The 18,326-nt window shown below is 37.3% G+C and overlaps 2 protein-coding genes across 5 annotated transcripts; one reads left to right on the forward strand and one right to left on the reverse strand.

Moving 5' to 3' along the window:
- Positions 1-10,410: 10,410 nt before the first annotated feature.
- On the forward strand, positions 10,411-12,843 carry LOC111398572. 3 transcript variants are annotated; one of them, XM_023025534.1, is made up of 7 exons: positions 10,413-10,777; positions 10,864-11,036; positions 11,136-11,238; positions 11,557-11,673; positions 11,759-11,929; positions 12,120-12,243; positions 12,407-12,843. In XM_023025534.1, the coding sequence occupies exons 1-7, from the start codon at positions 10,493-10,495 to the stop codon at positions 12,529-12,531; spliced, it is 1,098 nt and encodes a 365-aa protein (XP_022881302.1). In that variant the 5' UTR covers positions 10,413-10,492; the 3' UTR covers positions 12,532-12,843. The 3 variants fall into 3 exon arrangements, with proteins under 3 accessions (XP_022881304.1, XP_022881302.1, XP_022881303.1); XM_023025536.1 differs by lacking the exon at positions 12,407-12,843 and having other exon boundaries at positions 10,411-10,777; positions 11,759-11,933; XM_023025535.1 differs by lacking the exon at positions 11,759-11,929.
- Positions 12,776-17,575, reverse strand: LOC111398571 (uncharacterized protein At5g41620-like). Of its 2 annotated transcripts, none has more exons than XM_023025532.1 (4): positions 16,925-17,575; positions 15,897-16,022; positions 13,949-14,656; positions 12,776-13,792 (listed from the first exon to the last, which is right to left on the reverse strand). In XM_023025532.1, exons 1-4 carry the CDS (start codon positions 17,321-17,323, stop codon positions 13,004-13,006), a joined length of 2,022 nt encoding a protein of 673 aa, XP_022881300.1. In that variant the 5' UTR covers positions 17,324-17,575; the 3' UTR covers positions 12,776-13,003. The 2 variants fall into 2 exon arrangements, with proteins under 2 accessions (XP_022881300.1, XP_022881299.1); XM_023025531.1 differs by having other exon boundaries at positions 12,776-13,653; positions 13,810-14,656; positions 16,925-17,573.
- Between the last annotated feature and the right edge of the window lie 751 nt (positions 17,576-18,326).

An 18,326-nucleotide genomic window follows, 5' to 3' on the forward strand; every position in this document is an offset into this window, starting at 1 on the left:
GCCAAGGCCAGTACATCAAAAATAACTTAAAAGAAAATTATACTAAGCCTGAGACGACGGTGGAGGTGCTTCAACAGCCGAGGGCTCTGCAGTTTGAGCATCAGAACTTCCTTCTTTTGCCTTCGCCACTTCATCTCCAACTGCTTCATCAGCTGGGGTTTGAGACACTTCATCCACAAAGTCCGACCTCAGTTGTGACAGGTCTTGATTTGGGTAAAGCTCCTCAGTCCTCTCCATCACTTCAGCATAAGCATAATTTCTCCAGTAAGCACTGAAGCTCTTGTACTCCTCGGTATTGTGGAAGTTGGCGATGTAGTCTTTCACCGCCTCCTCCCTTGCATCATGGGCCTCCTCCCTAGCTTTGGTTGCATCATCAATGTACCACTTAATCTGGCCCTCAATGAACTTGTCCGCATCTTGTCCCCTGCCAGCTTCGTCTTTGCCTTCTCCAAGGCTTCGACATTCACCTTCTGATGGTCATTGGAAACCTCCACTTTCTTAAGGAGGCTATCTCGCACTGGGACTCATATACCTCCTTCTTCAACGTCTCGATTTGAGCCAAGGCAAACTCCAGCTTGGCCATATCTTCAAGTTTTTAGGCCCTTGCTTCCTCCACCTCGGCTTTAGTCCCCTTTAGCTCCTCTGTAAGGGAGGTCATCTTCTTCTCTGAGGACTGGGTCCTCGTTTGAAAGTCAGTAAGGGCCTTCATGCACTCCAGTATGAGGCCAAAGGTCCTCACACTTTGACTCATGAGGGCCCTCGTCAAGTCTATGGCATCACATGAGGAGGCGTGCAACTGCCACCGATCCGTCCAGAATTTGTAGAAGCTTTCAGTGGCACTTCGAATCTCATGTGGCAGAGCTTCCACCAATGCTGGAGCCAAAACCTCCACCCTTCTGGCAAGGAAGCTCAGAGACTTCCTTTGCATCCTAGCAGGTCTCTGCTTGGCAGCCTCCTCCTCTGCCGCCTCCACTTCCCTCCTCGCAGCCTCCTCCTTAGCTTCCTTAGCCTCGGCTCGACGAACCACTTCTATCTTTACAGCTTTTGAGGCGGCTGCAAGGAGCTTCGGCTAACTACTTTCCTTGCCTTCATGGGACACAGAGGTCCCAAACTTTCCTGATGAGCTGGTGACGTGCACCAGCTTCCTGCTCCTCGAGGAGCTTCTCTTTCCCCCGAGGGTCTTCGCCTTCTCCGTCCTCTGAGGTGTCCCCTCTTCTGGAGCCTTTGAGTTGCCATCCTTAGAGAGGCACTCAACCCTTCCCCTAACCTCTTTGGCACCACTGGACCCCGGCTTCAAGAGCCTCGCCTTCACAGTGGATGTGGCCCTAAGTATAAAGGCCATATCAGGGATTGGGTACTCCCTCCTCTTGAACTTGTCTGCAGAACGTGTCAACGAATCAACATCAAAACGAAAAGCAAGAAATACACTAAGTATAGAAGCTTCTTACCCTTGGAGGCCATCAGTTCGAAGTCAAGGAAGTAGCGACTTTGGTCGATGAGGTGGTTGAAGTGGCGAAGCTTAAGAGGCCTCTTGTAAATGTCCTCTATCACCTCGAACTCCTCCTTACTCAACTCGAACCTCGTACTGCTATTTGCAAACGAAGCCTCAATAGTTAGAGAAAAAAAATTTGGATACAGAATGCAAACTACTTAGGCTGGGAGACTCACAAGTTTCGTAGTACTGGATCGATACTGTGCAAGCCAGGGCTGTGTCTCCCTCCACCGCTTGTCACCTGCCCCTCACCCAGAGCCACAACTCCTTCCATCCCTTAATGGAAGAAGACAGCCCCACCACAAATGGTGCATGAGCCCCCTAAGGAGTCAAGTAATACCACCCCCTTGACTCCTTACCTATTACCCTGGGCTGGAATAGGGTCATGAAGACGTGGAGAGGCATGTCTTCCCCAAGCGACACTTCCTTCCATAGGAAGTACAAGCCAACCAACTAGCTCCACCCATTTGGCAGAACCTGGGTCGACGACAACATAAAGTTCCTCAGCACAGCCTTAAAGAAGGGGTGTAGAGGAAGACGCATACCTGCCTTAAACAAATATTCGCTCACCGCCACGTACCCAGGCCTCGGATGACAGGCTTGCTCATAGGCCTCGGGTACTAACATCTCCACATAATGAGGTACGCAGTACCTCTCCCTTATCTCCCCCAACCTCTTCGATGTCATATTCGAAGGGACTCTAGACGCCCCCACTCTACATTGTAGTCTACTGCCTCCTCGATCATAGCAATCCGCTCAACCTCAGAGTCCCCTTTGTATCTAGACCCCCGACCAAACGACGCGACAGTAACCAACTCCCTACCCGAGGTGGACTCCATTTCAGAAAACGACTAAGAACACAATACAAGGGATGTTCTGTAAAAAAAGCCTACGAGGTTACTACGTTGATGAAATGCTGCCGGAAAGTCAGAGGACAAAGAGCTTCGACACCGAAAAACTTTAGCTTGAAAGAAAAATTGGATTGCAAAGGGTAGAAAATCCAAGACAATAAGGGTCTCTTGCCTTTTATAAAAGGTCAGGACGAACGCAACCGTCTGATCAAAGCCCATCCAATCTGAACCCTTCATTTTTAATCAAATCCAAGGCTTAGAATTCAAATGGTTTTTCAAATCTACGCCTCAGATAAAAGCGTGTCCTCCACGCATCTCCTTCAACGCGTCTGCTTCTAGAAGCTCCAGCTGTCCTCATGATTACGGTTTTAATTCGACGGCAGTAGGAGCCTTGGAAGTTGTAACGGTTCAGCTACTTTTCCTCAAAAATATGCGCAAAACATCAAATCATTGGCACAGTTGTCGAGGAACAATTATTGTCAACGTGCTCAAAATTCAGCCATCAAGCCTCGCAGGTTCGGTTACCCAACTACCTCGGCTTCTTCATCAGAATTCAGCCATCAAGTCTTGCAGGTTCGGTTACCCAACCACCTCGGCTTCTTCACCAGAATTCATCCATCAAACATCGCAGGTTTGGTTTTCCAACCACGTCGACTTCTTCATCAAAATTCAGCCATCAAGCCTCGGAGATTCGATTTTGTAACCGCCTCGACTTCTTCATCAGAATTCAGCCATCAAGCCTCGCAGGTTCGATTTCTCAACCACCTCGACTTCTTCATCAGAATTTAGCCATCAAGCCTCGCAGGTTCAGTTATCCAACCACCTCGGCTTCTTCATCAGAATTCAGCCATCAAGCTTCGCAGGTTCGATTTTGCAACCGCCTCGGCTTCTTCATCAGAATTCAGCCATTAAGCATCACAGGTTTGGTTTCTCAACCACATCGGCTTCTTCATCAGAATTCAGCCATCAAACCTGGTTACCCTACCACCTCAGCTCCATCATTCTCATCACTTCTTAGACGACAACAACAAATCTCTAACTCCAACCATGATATAAATATCTATTCTTGGACTTGGGAGACTATTATTCGAGGTACAAAAATTTCAAAATTTCAAAAACTTCTTTCAAATTAATTGGCTGGCTTTACGTTTTACTTCATCAAAGTCCTCGCATTATATAAATGACTATACTTGGACTTGGGGGGCTATTGTTACGTGTTCGCACACTTGGGCAACCCACCGGGGCCCATAGCTAACTCATGCCGAACCACGTGGGACTCAATCTGAGGTGATTTGCATAGTCGAGGCCCACAAACCGAGGTCCACAGATGCCTAGACCCATATACACCGAGGCCCACTTCTCATAGCCTCATAAGGAGCTTCCGAAGCCCATACGCCGAGGCCCTTTGAAGGTGGACGAGGCCCTATTTATCGAAGCTCTTCAGCCGAGGTGGAAGCATCCGAAGCACAAAGCAACAGTTTCCATAGACACCTTTCCCAAGAGATCTCCTGCACAAAGATCTTACTAGAATGATTGATAGAGTGTATTTGTTAAGTCTTGTCACTAGTAGAGGCGGCTTTGCCAATCAATAAATGTATAACATGCTAGGTGCGATTGATGCCTACAATTTGAAATGTAACTCAATCGGATGAGGCCACGTGTACCTGAAACCAAAGGTCACGATATAACTAGTGACACTATAAATACTCCCACATGTACCCTAGACAAAGGCTAATGCAAGAATCGATACAAGAAACCACATTTTTACTCTCTCTTTCTTATTATCTTGCAACACAATACGAATCTACGCATATTTACATACACATTTAGAAATATTGATTGGTAATTATTGTACAATCGATTAACGAACATCCCGTCGAATTTCGAACGTTCTCGTCCCGTGCCGTTGAGCTACTCCCACGCTCTTGATCTGTCCGTTTAGACCATCCACGTGTCTTAACGTGTTGAACTTTTACTCACGTGTGTGGATGGGTCCGACATCTGTTGACAACATTTTATGGGGTCAACAGAAATAATGGGTAATAAGAAAAGAGGTAGGAAAGAACTCATATCAAAACTCTAATCCAATAATAAAATGAATTTAAAGTTATTATTCACAAATGAACAACATAAACACACATACAATAACATGAGAAAAAATGTTCATTACATGGAGAAAAAAAATAGTCCAAATATTGAAATTTAATAATACATTATCTTCTTCTACAAATCCCCAACAAGAATGTTGTAAATTTTGATTACTACTCATTTCAACTAAATGACTGTTCAAGGAATGACAATGAAGATTTTATGGTTTCATGGAATAGAGAAGATGATGATATGAAAATGAAAAGGGTTGCACGGAGATTTCGGAGCCAGTTGTCGAAGAAAAGAAAACCAAAATTTAATTAGGGCTAAATGGAAATTGAAATGGGAATTAGAACAATAATGTCCTTTTAGATGCAAATATATTTTAGTAATTTATAAATTTAATTGTCTATATTTTTGTATGTTTAGAATATCTAACTAAAAAGATAGGTATTGACCTTTATGAATTAAGAGGAATGAGTTCAAGTGGCCGCTTTTCAATCTATTTTGGTCCAACAAGCTTTTGACCAAATTCTCCAAAATAAAATGAAATTAAATCAGTTGAAAGTGTAAAAAGACTACTTTAACCTTTCCATGTAAAATCAAATTGAAGAAGGAATTTAGGACTTTAATTCACGTGAGAAATCATATTCTTCCCCGAATTGAAAATTCAAAACCTATTTTTTTCCTTCAAATTCTCAAAAGCATTATTCTCCTTCAAATTCCCTAAATCTGTCTTCTCTTTCACGCCAACCATTATCAAAACCTTAAGCTCTGAGTGGTACAACATGCTTGTAGATCTGCACCAGCTCACCCTTAAGCTTGAACATTTTGTCATACTTGGTATCTTTCAGCCCCAAATCATAAACATAGATGTGTACTGAAAATGCGTATTTCATGGATTTGATTGTCGACTGAATCTTTTTTTATTTGAATTACTAGATGCAGTGTGCCAATGACTAAGGCATCCAATGCCACTAGACACGTTTATGGTGGCTTAATCGTAAAAAAGTTATTTCTGATCCATTTACATTTAAATGAATACAAGTCACATTGCTCTTTATAAATGGAGTTAAGTTTGTGAATTCGTAATGTAAAGCTGCTGGAGCAATTAGACGTGGATTCTACGGAATAAATTAAAAAGTTGACCTTGAGATTGAACTTATAAATCTTTTGAACATTACCATGAAGTAAATTTGTACTACTTTTGCCAGAATGAAATTGGAGTTCTTCAAATAGAATTACTATTATTATTTTATTTACACTTTATAGTAAAACTTTTCAAAGAGTGATATGTACTAAAACGAGGCTCAAAATTGATATCATACTAGCTCTGCAATGGGAAACTTATTTGATAGGATAACATGGAAATTTAAATAGGATGTTGAAGATGAGATAATAGACGTATTGCCCAAATATGTATGTAAGTTGAGAGTGACTCGAGGTTCATTGTGTTTGACTCTTTTCAGATTTGATGTTTTTCGTCTTCTAAGTTTTGAGAATAAAAATAGGAGTTTGTGCTTGAAACTGGACTTAATTCCTCTCGTTAGACTATGTAATGTGTGAAATGAAGTATAATCTTTTAAGATAATTTCACATCTGGTTATAATGCTGGTAATTGTATTAGTGGAATATTAATAGAACTTTTTTGTTGTGAAGTACTATAATGCTTTCACAACTATTTTAGTGTTGAGAATTAATATAATTACACAACATTTTCTAGATATGAGTGTGGGATATTCACTCTGAACTGCATAGAATTTATGCAAGTAAAAATAGACGTAAATAAAATTCCCTTGGATTATGTCTCAATACTCCAAAAGAAATTGGTTGTAGAGTTGTTGGCATAGGACTTCAAACCTTAATTTTTTTTTATTTTGCTATTTTTATTGATGTTTTGATACAGTTCTTTAATTGCTTTGTTCTGTTTGCATGAAGTAGTTTATGTTTTAAGAATGTTGTATAACTACAATGATTAATGATATTAAATGTAATTGAAATTTACATATTTTCAGGCCGCTCTAGTTTTAAATTTAAATATCATACATGTCCAAGATGTTGATATTGTTCCATAACCAATAAAATGATATTTAGGTACGTCAAAATATAACTACTGCTTCACGTAATGATATAGACTTCGTTTCTATGACATAAAACGATATTGATGCTGTTTCATTACGAAAATTGCACCGATTAACATAATAATATTAAAATTGTTCATGGGACACAAAAAGATGTTGATGTTTCAGTATCAAATATACACTGTTTTAATGATTTTCATAACGACATTGAATTCGTTAAAGACCAATAAAACGACGAAGAAATCGTTTTGCTAAATAACTTGCATCGCTTGCACGACGTAGTGCGTGCACGTCTAAGGGATAATTTGCTCTCTGATGGTGAACAACTTGAAGGTGCAAGCACATCAATATGGACCATAATTACGCACCCAGATCTTCACTAAAATGACATTAAAGTCATTTCTTTTAATACATATCGACATTTATATCGTTATGCATCAAATCTATGAAATAACATAATGACATTTGTGTCGTTTCAGTACAATATTTACAATATTGATATTAATCTAGTTCAAATCATAATGACGTTAATATTGTTATATATCAAAGCCAAGAAATAACATAATGACATCCATATCATTTTAACACAACTTTAACGATTCAAATCATAACTAAAATGACATTTGTATCGTTTCCTTTAATGCATATCAAAGCCATGAAATAACATAACTCGTTTCAGTATAAATTTGATGGTATTGAGAGTTCAAATCATAACTATAACGACATAAATATCGATTCTCTTTATATAAAATGACAATTATATTGCTCTGGTTAAAAGCGATATTTGACCATCCACGGCCATCAATCATGAATTTAATATACATAAGACGAAAGAGATCATAAAATGGATTCGATCTCACTCAAAAGAAATCATGGGAATATTTGTGTTTCTATACCTTCGAACAATTTCGACACAAAAAAAGTACTTTCATTCGCTCTTTCTAAACCATTCGAGTGAGATCGAACCTACTTGATGACCTCTTTCGATTGTCCTACGTATGTCAAAGCCATGTTGGGCTGTGGACGATCGAATTGTCATTTTTAGTCAGGACGATATAATTGTCGTTTATATGAAAAGAACTGATATATATGTCATATAGCTATGATTTGAATTGGAACGATCTCAATGTGATCAAAATTGTACGAAAATGACATCAATGCCATTATGTTATTTTCATAACGACAATAAAATCGTTCAAGTACAATTTTTCCTGCATTGAAGTCGTTTCAATACGAAACATAACTACAACAATATTGATATCATTTATTTTCATAGATAACGATTGTTATATCGTTTTAGCTTAAAATGTTGATTCAACTGTCTACGACCCAACATGCCTCCGAGATACGTAGGACGATCGAAAGAAATCATCAGGTAGGTTCAATCCCATTCAAAACAAAGTATCTCTCAGAGTTGTCCACTGCCTCCGAAATTCTCCGATGGAAAAAAAGTATCTTCATTCAATCTTTCTATGTCATTCGAGTTGTATCAACCCATTTGATGACCTCAGCTGATCCGTCCTAGGTATGTCAAAGGAAGGTTGTGTGGTCGTAGATGGTTGAATTGACATTTTGTGCTAGAACAATATAATTATCGTTACGTATGAAAAAAATGATAGTAATATTGTTGTATTATGTTTAGGATTGGAACGACTTCAATGTCAAAAAATTTGTACTAGAATGATTTTAATGTTGTATATTATTTCAATTATTTCATTCAAAACGATACAATTATTGTTACGTTTGAAAAGCAACGATATCGTTGTAAGTATGTTTTGAATTAGAACAATTTCAATGATGATAAATTTGTAATAGAACGACGTCAATATCGTTATGTTAAATTGATACGTGCGATACAAGTCACTTAATAGATTTTTTGAAGTTTGAGGACTAAATTGTGAGTTTCTAATAATTGATCCGGACCACGAAACAACATTGAAGGTCTTACAGAATTAATTAGGTGAAATTGGAAATCAAACAATAAAATTTACATTAGAAAATGACTCAATTGAGCGAAGTATGAAAGTTTGGGGGGCCAAAATATCAATTCCCTAAACTATGGGTAGCGTGCGCACACTTTTTGGCATAACAACGTCAATGTTGTTTTGTTAGTCTAGAATGACTTCAATGTCGTTATGTGAATCAGTACGACTCTCGTACTAGATCAATATCAAAATCGTTTTGTTTGTCAAAAATGATTTGATGTCGTTATGTGAAGTAGTAAATTTTTCATATTAGAATGACATGTGTAACTATAACGACATTTGTATTGTTCCAGAAAAATAAAATGATATAAAAGTTGTTTGTTTGTGGAAAAAAAAACGATGTCTATAAGGTGGAAAAAATAACCACAATAATTTAAAATGACTTTAATGTCATTCCAATAGCACAAAAAGCAATAACATCATAAAAAAGCAACATAATAATTTTATGGTCGTTCCAATATCAATACATTAATACTACAATGATTACAAAATGTAATAAATCATTTGTTACTTCAAATAAATACAAAAACTACAAGTCACAACAATATTTCGCAGATTACGAATCACTACAAGCTGTTTGACCCATGCAAGTGAAACGGGTATATGACCATTTTTCTTGTATGTAATGCCCTCACGAGATTTACAATTATTACATTCAACGGTTTCAAGATATCCACTGCAATTTGTATCCTGCAAGAAGAGGTTCAACTTTGTGCACTTATGAATGCTAGAATTAAAAGTTCTATCATAAACTACAGAAATAATTGTTGTTGGGCATGTTTGGTAAGTGATGCCCAAATCCCTTAGGCTATGATGAAAAATCGAGGCTCGTATAACTTCATAGGTTATAAGCCCAGGATTGAAGAATTAAATCCACATCACAATTGAAGTAACCCAATTATGTTGGGTATTTAGATGTAATCAGCCCATTGGACTAGATGCTCAATACCCAACTTGGAGGTAATTTGAAAATCACATGAAAGATAGATAAATATTATCGTTATCCCCTTTTTTGGTTGAACTCTATCTTTCAGTTTTGATATAATCTTGCAATCTTGATTTTGCCTAATCCTTGCAAGATTTTGTGGAAATCCTGTTTTTGTGAAGTCTATAAATTGAAGACTCTTCTCTTCATTTGAACTCACCCCAAGAACGAGAATAAACTCTCTGCTTTGTGCAAAAACAAAAACTTCCTGCCTTTCTTTGTGAATCCGTCTTTGTGACTAATTATGGTCTTCTAATTGGAGATACCTTTGTGGTGTGAATCAAGTTTCTGAGCCGAATCAAAAAGGGGAAAACCGTGCCTTTTTCTTTTCAGTTTTTGGTCTTGTTTTTCTTGAAGTTAGTCTTTCAAAATCATACATTAATTGGTTCTTTTGTTTGATTTATAGGTGGGTTAACTTCACAGTAGGCTTAGCCGATTATCCAATAGTTGAGATTAATGTAAACGAAGCTTCAACATTCACCATCCTTAAACAAGAAATGAATATTACAAGTGCTCCCATTATATGCATATGGCCCTCCATTCCCAAGTTATCCAAGGAAATGAACAATTGATTCTTAAAGTCAAATACTCATATTTTCAAGAAATCAAGCACCTGTTAGCAGATTCATGAAGACAAAGAGGCTAAAAAACCTAGAATTTGAATTCAAGAATCTAAGATTTTCAACAAATTGAATGCTTCCAGCCAAGAAGAAACCCAAAATTGATTTTAAGATTTAATGAAGAAGAAAAGATGAGAGAAAGTCTGAGATATTAACCTCAAGCAAGAATAAATGGAATTCAAAATTGATTTAGGGCTAAATAGAAATATGAAAGAGGAATTAGGGAAATAATATCTTATTGTATACAAGGATGTTTTAGTCATTCACAAATTGTAATTTTTTTATTCTTGAAGATAAGGTGCGAATACAGAATTCCATCCCCTCTGGACCTCCACACTACCCCAGACCGCCTCTCCTCCATTCACCCACCCGAAGGCTAGAGAAGCTGGTATGGAGAGTAACAATGTCAAAGGAAAAAATCTGGAAATATTCGAAGTTGGCCCATGTGAAAATGCTTATCAAATGGGGTTCATGATAGGCCAGAGGTTCTCCAAAATGATAAAGAGCAGGTTGGCTACAGACCTTATTCTGCAAAACCAACTCCTCCCTTTTGCTCAAACACCAAAATCCCAGCCAATCTTGCAATCTCTAGCCATCACTAACAAGAAAAAGTTCCCTGAATACTGGGATGAACTCTTGGGAACTGCAGATGGAAGCGGCTCGCCATTTCTTGAAGTAAAAGTTTATTCATATTTGCAGTAATAAACGATTCTGTCCCTGTGTTTGATGAAATTACTCTGAAAGTGCCTTCGTGTTTCCAGATAATGCTTCTCAACTTCAGGAAGGAGATACTTCCATTCGTTCCGCAAACAACAGTGGATTCGAAGAATGATGATGATACAAATGATGATTGTTCTGATATTCTTCTTGTTAGTGATTCCATGGCTGTTGCAGCTCACAATGAGGATGCAAATGTTGCGCTAGTTGGCCACACGTAATCTGATTTCTGATATTATGGCTAAATTTTATAGCTTTCTTAATGAGAAAAACACGATTTACTTTAACGAAATTAATATTTACATTGACATTGCAGTTATTTGATCAAGGGAATTCTGTCAAATGGGATTTCTTTCATTGCTTACACATATGCAGGAGAGCTACCAAGTTGTGCTTTTGGGTTCAATAGTCTTGGAATGGTATATGGGTCTTTAGATTTATTGCTAATTACTTCTTGTGGTTTTACAATAGCCTGATAATTCTATGTGGTTTCAAAGACCCTGTAAAATTACGTAGGATGCCAGGATGGTGGTGTCATAAACTAAGCTTTTATTAAGGAAAGTAGTTCAAAGGTTTTGAAACTGTAACAATTACTTTTTGAGTTCTACACCTTTTGTGAAAGCACCCCTTTACAAGCTAATTGTAAGAGAGTTCTCAGGCCCTTCTAAATCCCAAAAATGCATTCAATAACGTTATGAGGGCTAACCAATGAAGGCTGAAATTCATTATTTCTTCAGGCATTTACACTGAATTCAGTTCCTCCAACAGAGGAGGAGATTGTAGCTGGTGCAATAGGTCGAAACTTTGTCTCCAGAGACTTGCTCGAAGCACAAAGCATAGATGATGCCTTGAAAGTAGGTTCTGATCCATCACTGTATTCTGTTAATTTTGACCTCGACTTTATCTTTCTTTTATAAATGCATGGATTCTGGTATTCAGAGGGTTCATTCACCTGAAGTATCCATTGGTCATAGTTACAATGTGATTGACATAAGAACACGAAGAATCTTGAACATCGAAACGGCATCAAGAAATCGTTATTCAATCCGCGAAGTTGGGACAGAGCCATTTTTCCATGCCAATATGTACCTTCATCTTCATGTCCAGCAGGCAGGTAACATAGCCCCATTCAGATAGCAGCAAAATTCCACGGCCAGAGCTTGTACTCTGATCTTCAACTTCTTCATTTTTTTTGATGATCCAAGTGTCCCATTTACTTTATGCATTGTTCAAACTAGGAAAATACTCCAATCCTTTCTGGCCTAACTAATTTAGCATTTTGAATTTTTGGGCAATGAAGGCGCATGATGATAATTCACTGTGTAGAGGGGAAAGAGCTGCTTTGCTCCCAAAGCGATCAAAAAGTGATTTTTTGTCACTACTTGGAAATAACAAGGATGCAAAGTATCCCATTTACATGACAGGTAATTTAACCAGCAAATTTTGATTTTTATGACGTCTGCTCAGGTAAACTCGATGTACTAACAATATTAAAGAAGGAAGGAAATAAAAATCTCATTCACTGGTATAGAGTTCCCCATTTTAATGAATACTTCATTTGTGTTTATTGTTTTTACTATTTTTCAGGCCCATTACTATACACCCTATGCACAGCAGTGATAGATCTAGATGAACAAACCTTCTCAATTATGGAAGGGAACCCAAAGGAAACAGAGGCCTCATTTGTTTTCTCAATGTCTTTACGGCAATAATGAAGCATTGGTACAAGGCCAAGCATCAAAGTTGAAAACTTGAACTTGTGTTCCCAGTACTTCATGCCTCAAGCTTATCCAGATGAGTTCAGCTTCACATTTTCACTTCAGAACACAAAGTTCAGTCAATGTCAACTATCTGCAAACATGTAATCTACTCTTCTAGTTATGAGCTGAAATATAATTGGATAAGCAGCAGTAGACTCAAAAATTAAAGATACTACATTAAGATGGGATAGTCTCCTTTGAAAAATTGTTCTAAGCCTTTTTCAGAACACAACTACATTACAATTCTAGATATTTTTTGTGATTTGACTGGCCAAGAGCAGTACAGTGGATAAAGTACGAAAATATCATATGCTGATAAGAGTAGCATTCAGGTTTGGAAATAACCTGGGTTAATTAATATTCACAAAAAACAATATCTCAAGATGACAGGACTTGCATGGATTTTTCATTTCAACTGACCAAATCATTCAACTCTAGAAGGAATAATTGAAGCTTTCAGGCGTGATCGTGATCGTTGACCCCTTGTTCTTGCTTCAAGTAGCTTTGCCTTTAAAGTGTTCTCCTTAGAATCTGGAGGTAATTTCGAAGATGACTCGGAAATGTCATGATCATGAGATGATAGTTTTGCCGTCCATTGGCGTACCGGACTAGCACGACTCCTCCAAATGGAAGCCTGAGCGGTATCATTATCACGTTGCATATTCCCACTTTCTGATAACAAATAGTGATTTCTGATTAAATTGTCAATCATGTAGTTCGAATTCAGTTCAGTTTCTCCTTCATATTTATTCTTTCTCCTAGAACTATTCCCCTCTGCTGCTTCACATTTTTCAGACTTTTGCAAGAAGCTTATTTCAACAGCATTGCCTTGCTTGGTATTTGTCAGCTTAGTATCTTCAACCTGGTTTGACAGGGCTCGAGCCATCTGTTCTTCAAACTTCACTTGCAAACTGGATGGACTCAGACCTTTTGTCCTTTCAGATGACCCAACTTTTTTCTTTGCCGGCTTTACCTTCATTGTTTCATCATAATGGTTTTCCTCATATTCATTTTCTAGGGATTTTAGGTTAGATGCACTCGGTTTTGCTAGCTCAAAGCAGTTTGAATCACTACCTGCAGAGTCATCTTCATCTCGAGGAGCGCTAACAGCCACATTAAGTGGAATGGATTCCAGAGAATTTCTACGGATAGTGGGATCCCTTTGATCCAGATTACGATTAGTCTTGTTCCCACTTCTAGCTCGAAGAAAAGCCTCTATTTCCTCACTACCTGCAGAGTCATCTTCATCTCGAGGAGCGCTAACAGCCACATTAAGTGGAATGGATTCCAGAGAATTTCTACGGATAGTGGGATCCCTTTGATCCAGATTACGATTAGTCTTGTTCCCACTTCTAGCTCGAAGAAAAGCCTCTATTTCTGAGCTCAATTTCTGCACAACTGACTTCTTTGCCCCTAAAGCACTCTCAGATTCTAGCTTCATCTGCAAACGTTCATCAAGCCACGATTCTGATACATGAAGAATTAAACGATCGTGATCAGCTCTTTCGGCCCCATCCTTGTCATATTTTTGTCTCACAGCATGCAACTCCTGTTCATAATCTCTTATTCCCCATGCAAACTCATCGCATAGATCTTCCAATAACTTACTCGATTTCCTTTCTTTCTCCAGTTCTTTGGAAGTGCTAGTAAGAGTTGTTTTCACCTCAAAAAGTTCCCGAGCTAACTGTCTGTGCAGACTTTCGGAACGCTTTCTCAACTTCCTTTCATTTTCCAGTTCCTCCCTCAGAGAAAGAATAGCAGCATTGATTCGATCCTGCTCCTTGTTCTTTCGAATGAGTGTATCTTCTTTAATCTGCTTCATCAAATCATCTATTTCGAGTCGTTCAGTTTGCTGCTCTCTGACCAACTCTTTGATTCGGGAACGAGCATGATCTAGGTCCCTTTTTAATGCCTTGACAAGTGATATATTGGACACGTGCTGTTCTTCCAGGACCCATATACGATTCAAAACTTTTAACAGTTCTGTAGAAGTTTTCAATCTCTGACTTGTCTCCCCGATCCTTCCCTTCAAATCAATGGAGCTCGTGGGGGTAGCAGTAGGGTTATAAGGTGTGATCTGCAATGGAAATTATTACATAAAAATTTGAAATGAGTTTAACAAAAAGATGAATGATCCAAGAAGAAATTCAAGATTGAATCTTATTCCAAAAATTTTTATGAGAAGACATTACTAATCTGAAAGTCATTGAAGCTGTCGATAAAAAGAAACCATGACAACTAAAAGATTATCAGAAACCTCATCAACCCTTTCTCATTTTCTTTCTATTATTTCTTTTTTCTCATTATAATACAACATTGAATCTAGGCAAATAGAGCATAATAGAACCACGAATGAGTTCCATTTCTGAATGCTAGTACTTAGATTTAAATGCAATTGCATACAGACAAGAAAAGAGACGGAACTATAGTACAATTATCTGTGCGTATGATGAAAAATCAGAAAGAAAATGCGACCGAAAGAATTTTTAGGTGTTTACGTCCCATTTGAGATTTTTAAAAGTTAGATGGAGAAATCTACTGACCTAATAAGATTATTTCATAACTTCAATGACAAGGAGGTGATGACCTGAGGTCGCACTTATCGTTGAGCTAATGATCATCAAAACCTTTTCAATCAAAATAAAGAACAAATGACATAAAAACAAAACATTGAACCCATTTGATTTGAGAAAGTTTTCACATGTTAGTATGTTACATCAGTTGCTCCTACAAGATTGATTGATTGAATATTTTGCGCTTGTTTGATTCCCATTAATTTACTTTATGGTTTGCTACACAAAAATTTTCAACTACACATTCACATAATAAAATATTCTACAAATTCTCCCAAAATTTTTCATACTTTTTAACCACACATTCTCTTAAAAATACTATTCATTTTCTTTCCAATTAATGGGAATCAAACAGACAAAGCATGTTTCCTCTCTTCTATCAAAAATCTTTTCGCTATTGTATCCTAAGAGCGAATGAAGTTACGAGAGTAACTAGTTCTATTTAACCTAAGCATAAGGTACGTGAATGCGCAATGAACAAATAAGAGATGTCCAAAAAAATCATCACAATATTTTGCAAGGTCAAATAAGAAATGGTTTGAAGTGTTAATGAGGATAATATCTGTGGGTGGCCAAATATTTCGTGCAGAATGAACTTACACGTGAGTTCTAAGCAGTTTGGTAAAGTCAAGCTTCATGTCATTTCGTTCAATTCCATCGACAGTGAAACAGGTTGTATAGCATGATTAAACAAGCAACTCTACTAAGATAAGCATGAACAAAAATTCTAAGGCCAAGAATTACCTCAAGTGAACTACAATAACTTGCCGGTGAAACAGGTTGTATAGCACGATGACTCCTTTCGATTGATCGATGATGTTGCACCAGTGATGCAGCAACTTGCCTCTTTAAACTGCTAGCACTTCCTGGCTGTCATCAGTTGGGAAACAGAAAATATGACTGAAAATTCACATATCATTTAATTTATCTGATGAGTCCTCATAGACACAATACTGTCGAGAATTATAAACACTAATTCTATCCCACCAAGAGCAATTAATTCAAAGAAATAAAAAAAATAAAAATAAAATAAGAATACTCAAGATTTATAGAGATTCTCCTCGTGAGACTACATCCTCTCCTGCCGCTGCAATCTATAAAGAGAAAAGGGTTATGAGAGAAAATATCAATCCTATCTCCTCTAACCTCCTTTTCTCTTTTATTTGATGAAACTCGAAGTTAAAGGCAATTACACGCCTCTTGCTGCACCCTCTATGCAATCTGAGGGGAAATTTTTTGAGCTTATTACAGTTAATCCAAATTTAGAAGAAACTTAATCCTTGCTGAATTATTCAAATCCAGAAAACCATTGGTAAAAGCTGACACTTATCAGGATTTAGGAAAAAGGAAATTAATAACAAATCCAATAAGCAGAAGCAAAAGATTAACACAAATAGATGTTATGAAGTTTAATGATGTCCTTGAGATCAAACTAAGCACAATAAGTATATACTGAAAACAACAAACAAATAAATTGATAATCTTTACAAAAATATTGTACTTTAAATCAACAAGAACCACTAATTGTATTGCACAATACAGGACCATCAAAATAATCAAATTGTCTTTTTCTAAAAATAATCAAATACTTTTGAACCCAGAAAATAAGTCACTGAAAATAACAAACTTTGATCAAAATTACTCATCTGAAGCATTCCAAGAACAAATTCTTGAGATATCCATATATTAAAATTAGTATCTTTTTAACAAGAATACCTTTAGCTTTATATTAAAGATAAAAGAACAACAAAGAGGAAATTTCTGATCTTTACCAGGTCAGGTGAACCAGGTGAAGGATCAGGTGGTTCAAGACTGCCCTTATTCTGGTGGTGGAGGCGGCGGAGGTGCGGCGGTAGAACACTAACACCCTGGTGCATTTTAGAAAGTGGCAGCTTGTAGTGCTGCAATTCCCAAAGAGTCGCAGCAAGTTTTCTCGAAGAAACACAAGGAAGAGTAAAAGGGGTGTTTTCAAAGGTGCTATCTTGGGCTGCAGCTCCACCATTATGTGGAGAATCAGCCTGTATATGGAGTTGATATTCTAATTGTTTTAGTCTCCAATAGGGTACCACTGGGGTGGTGTGTCCCCCTCTTTTACTCAATTTTCTCAACTTTTCCCCTAAACTTTCTTCCTTTTCCGCTGGCCGTTGCACACTTTTTTCTCCCCTTTTCATCTCTCTCTAGACTATAAACATTGTTTCTTTTTTTCTCTTTCCCACTTACTTGCCTTGCCCATCTAGCTTAACTTGCTGTTGCTTTTTGGTTCTCCAGTACTAGCTGACTTACTTTCCTACTTACTTTTTAACTTTCGTGTGTGAAATTGGGTTGAGTACAGTATTTTTCTTTCCAGTTCAGACTTTCCATGGATTTGCACAAAAATGCAGAGACTGAAGTATTCCTTAGGGACCTACTCTGAGTGAAGTAAACATTTTTATTTTTCTTCTAGTGACATCTTTTTACCATGGGTTGGGTAAAAATTGCATTTACAAACAGAAAATGTCATTTTTATTAGGTCAATGTCCAAAAGATCTCAATCACTTGCTGTCAATATTATTAATTAAGCTATTCAAACTAGATGCGTGATTGATTTCTAAATTATACTACGTACGTATTGCATTGTGAAATAATGTTACAAGTTTTGAGCCTCAAGAGGTGAATCAAAGTCGCATTCTCATATAGAAATTTTTGTGATGAAATGCGTTCTTTTAAGGAATTGGGTGATCTGAACTATTGATCACCAAGAACCAATCTTAGCTCTTTATTTGGAGTATAAGGTGTTACTTGTAGTTTTCTAGTGTTCACGTTGAAACTCTAACTTCTCTACGTCTTGATTCATCTATTTAAACTCTTAGCTAGTTATAGAGATATAATAATAGACTATATAGAGTGATTTGATCATGTTAATGTATTCCTTTGTGGAATATATTGTGTATAAGTTGTGTGTGAGAAAATTGTGGTGTATCCAAAATAATGTATTCCTTTGTGGAATATAGTTAGTGAAAGTAGAACCAAACTATAATCCACTCGTATCCTTTTGACCTGATTTTCATTTTGGCTTTTGTTTTTATGGAAGGGCTTTTTGAAGATGTTACCTTATGCAAGTTTCATCTAAAAGAACTATGTTGAAAAGAAATTTTTTAATTATAGAAGTAATTTTTGACTTTTTCAAACTCCTGC

The sequence above is a fragment of the Olea europaea genome, chromosome 8 (genome assembly GCF_002742605.1).
Source record: "Olea europaea var. sylvestris chromosome 8, O_europaea_v1, whole genome shotgun sequence".
In the NCBI taxonomy this organism is placed as follows: Eukaryota; Viridiplantae; Streptophyta; class Magnoliopsida; order Lamiales; family Oleaceae; genus Olea; species Olea europaea.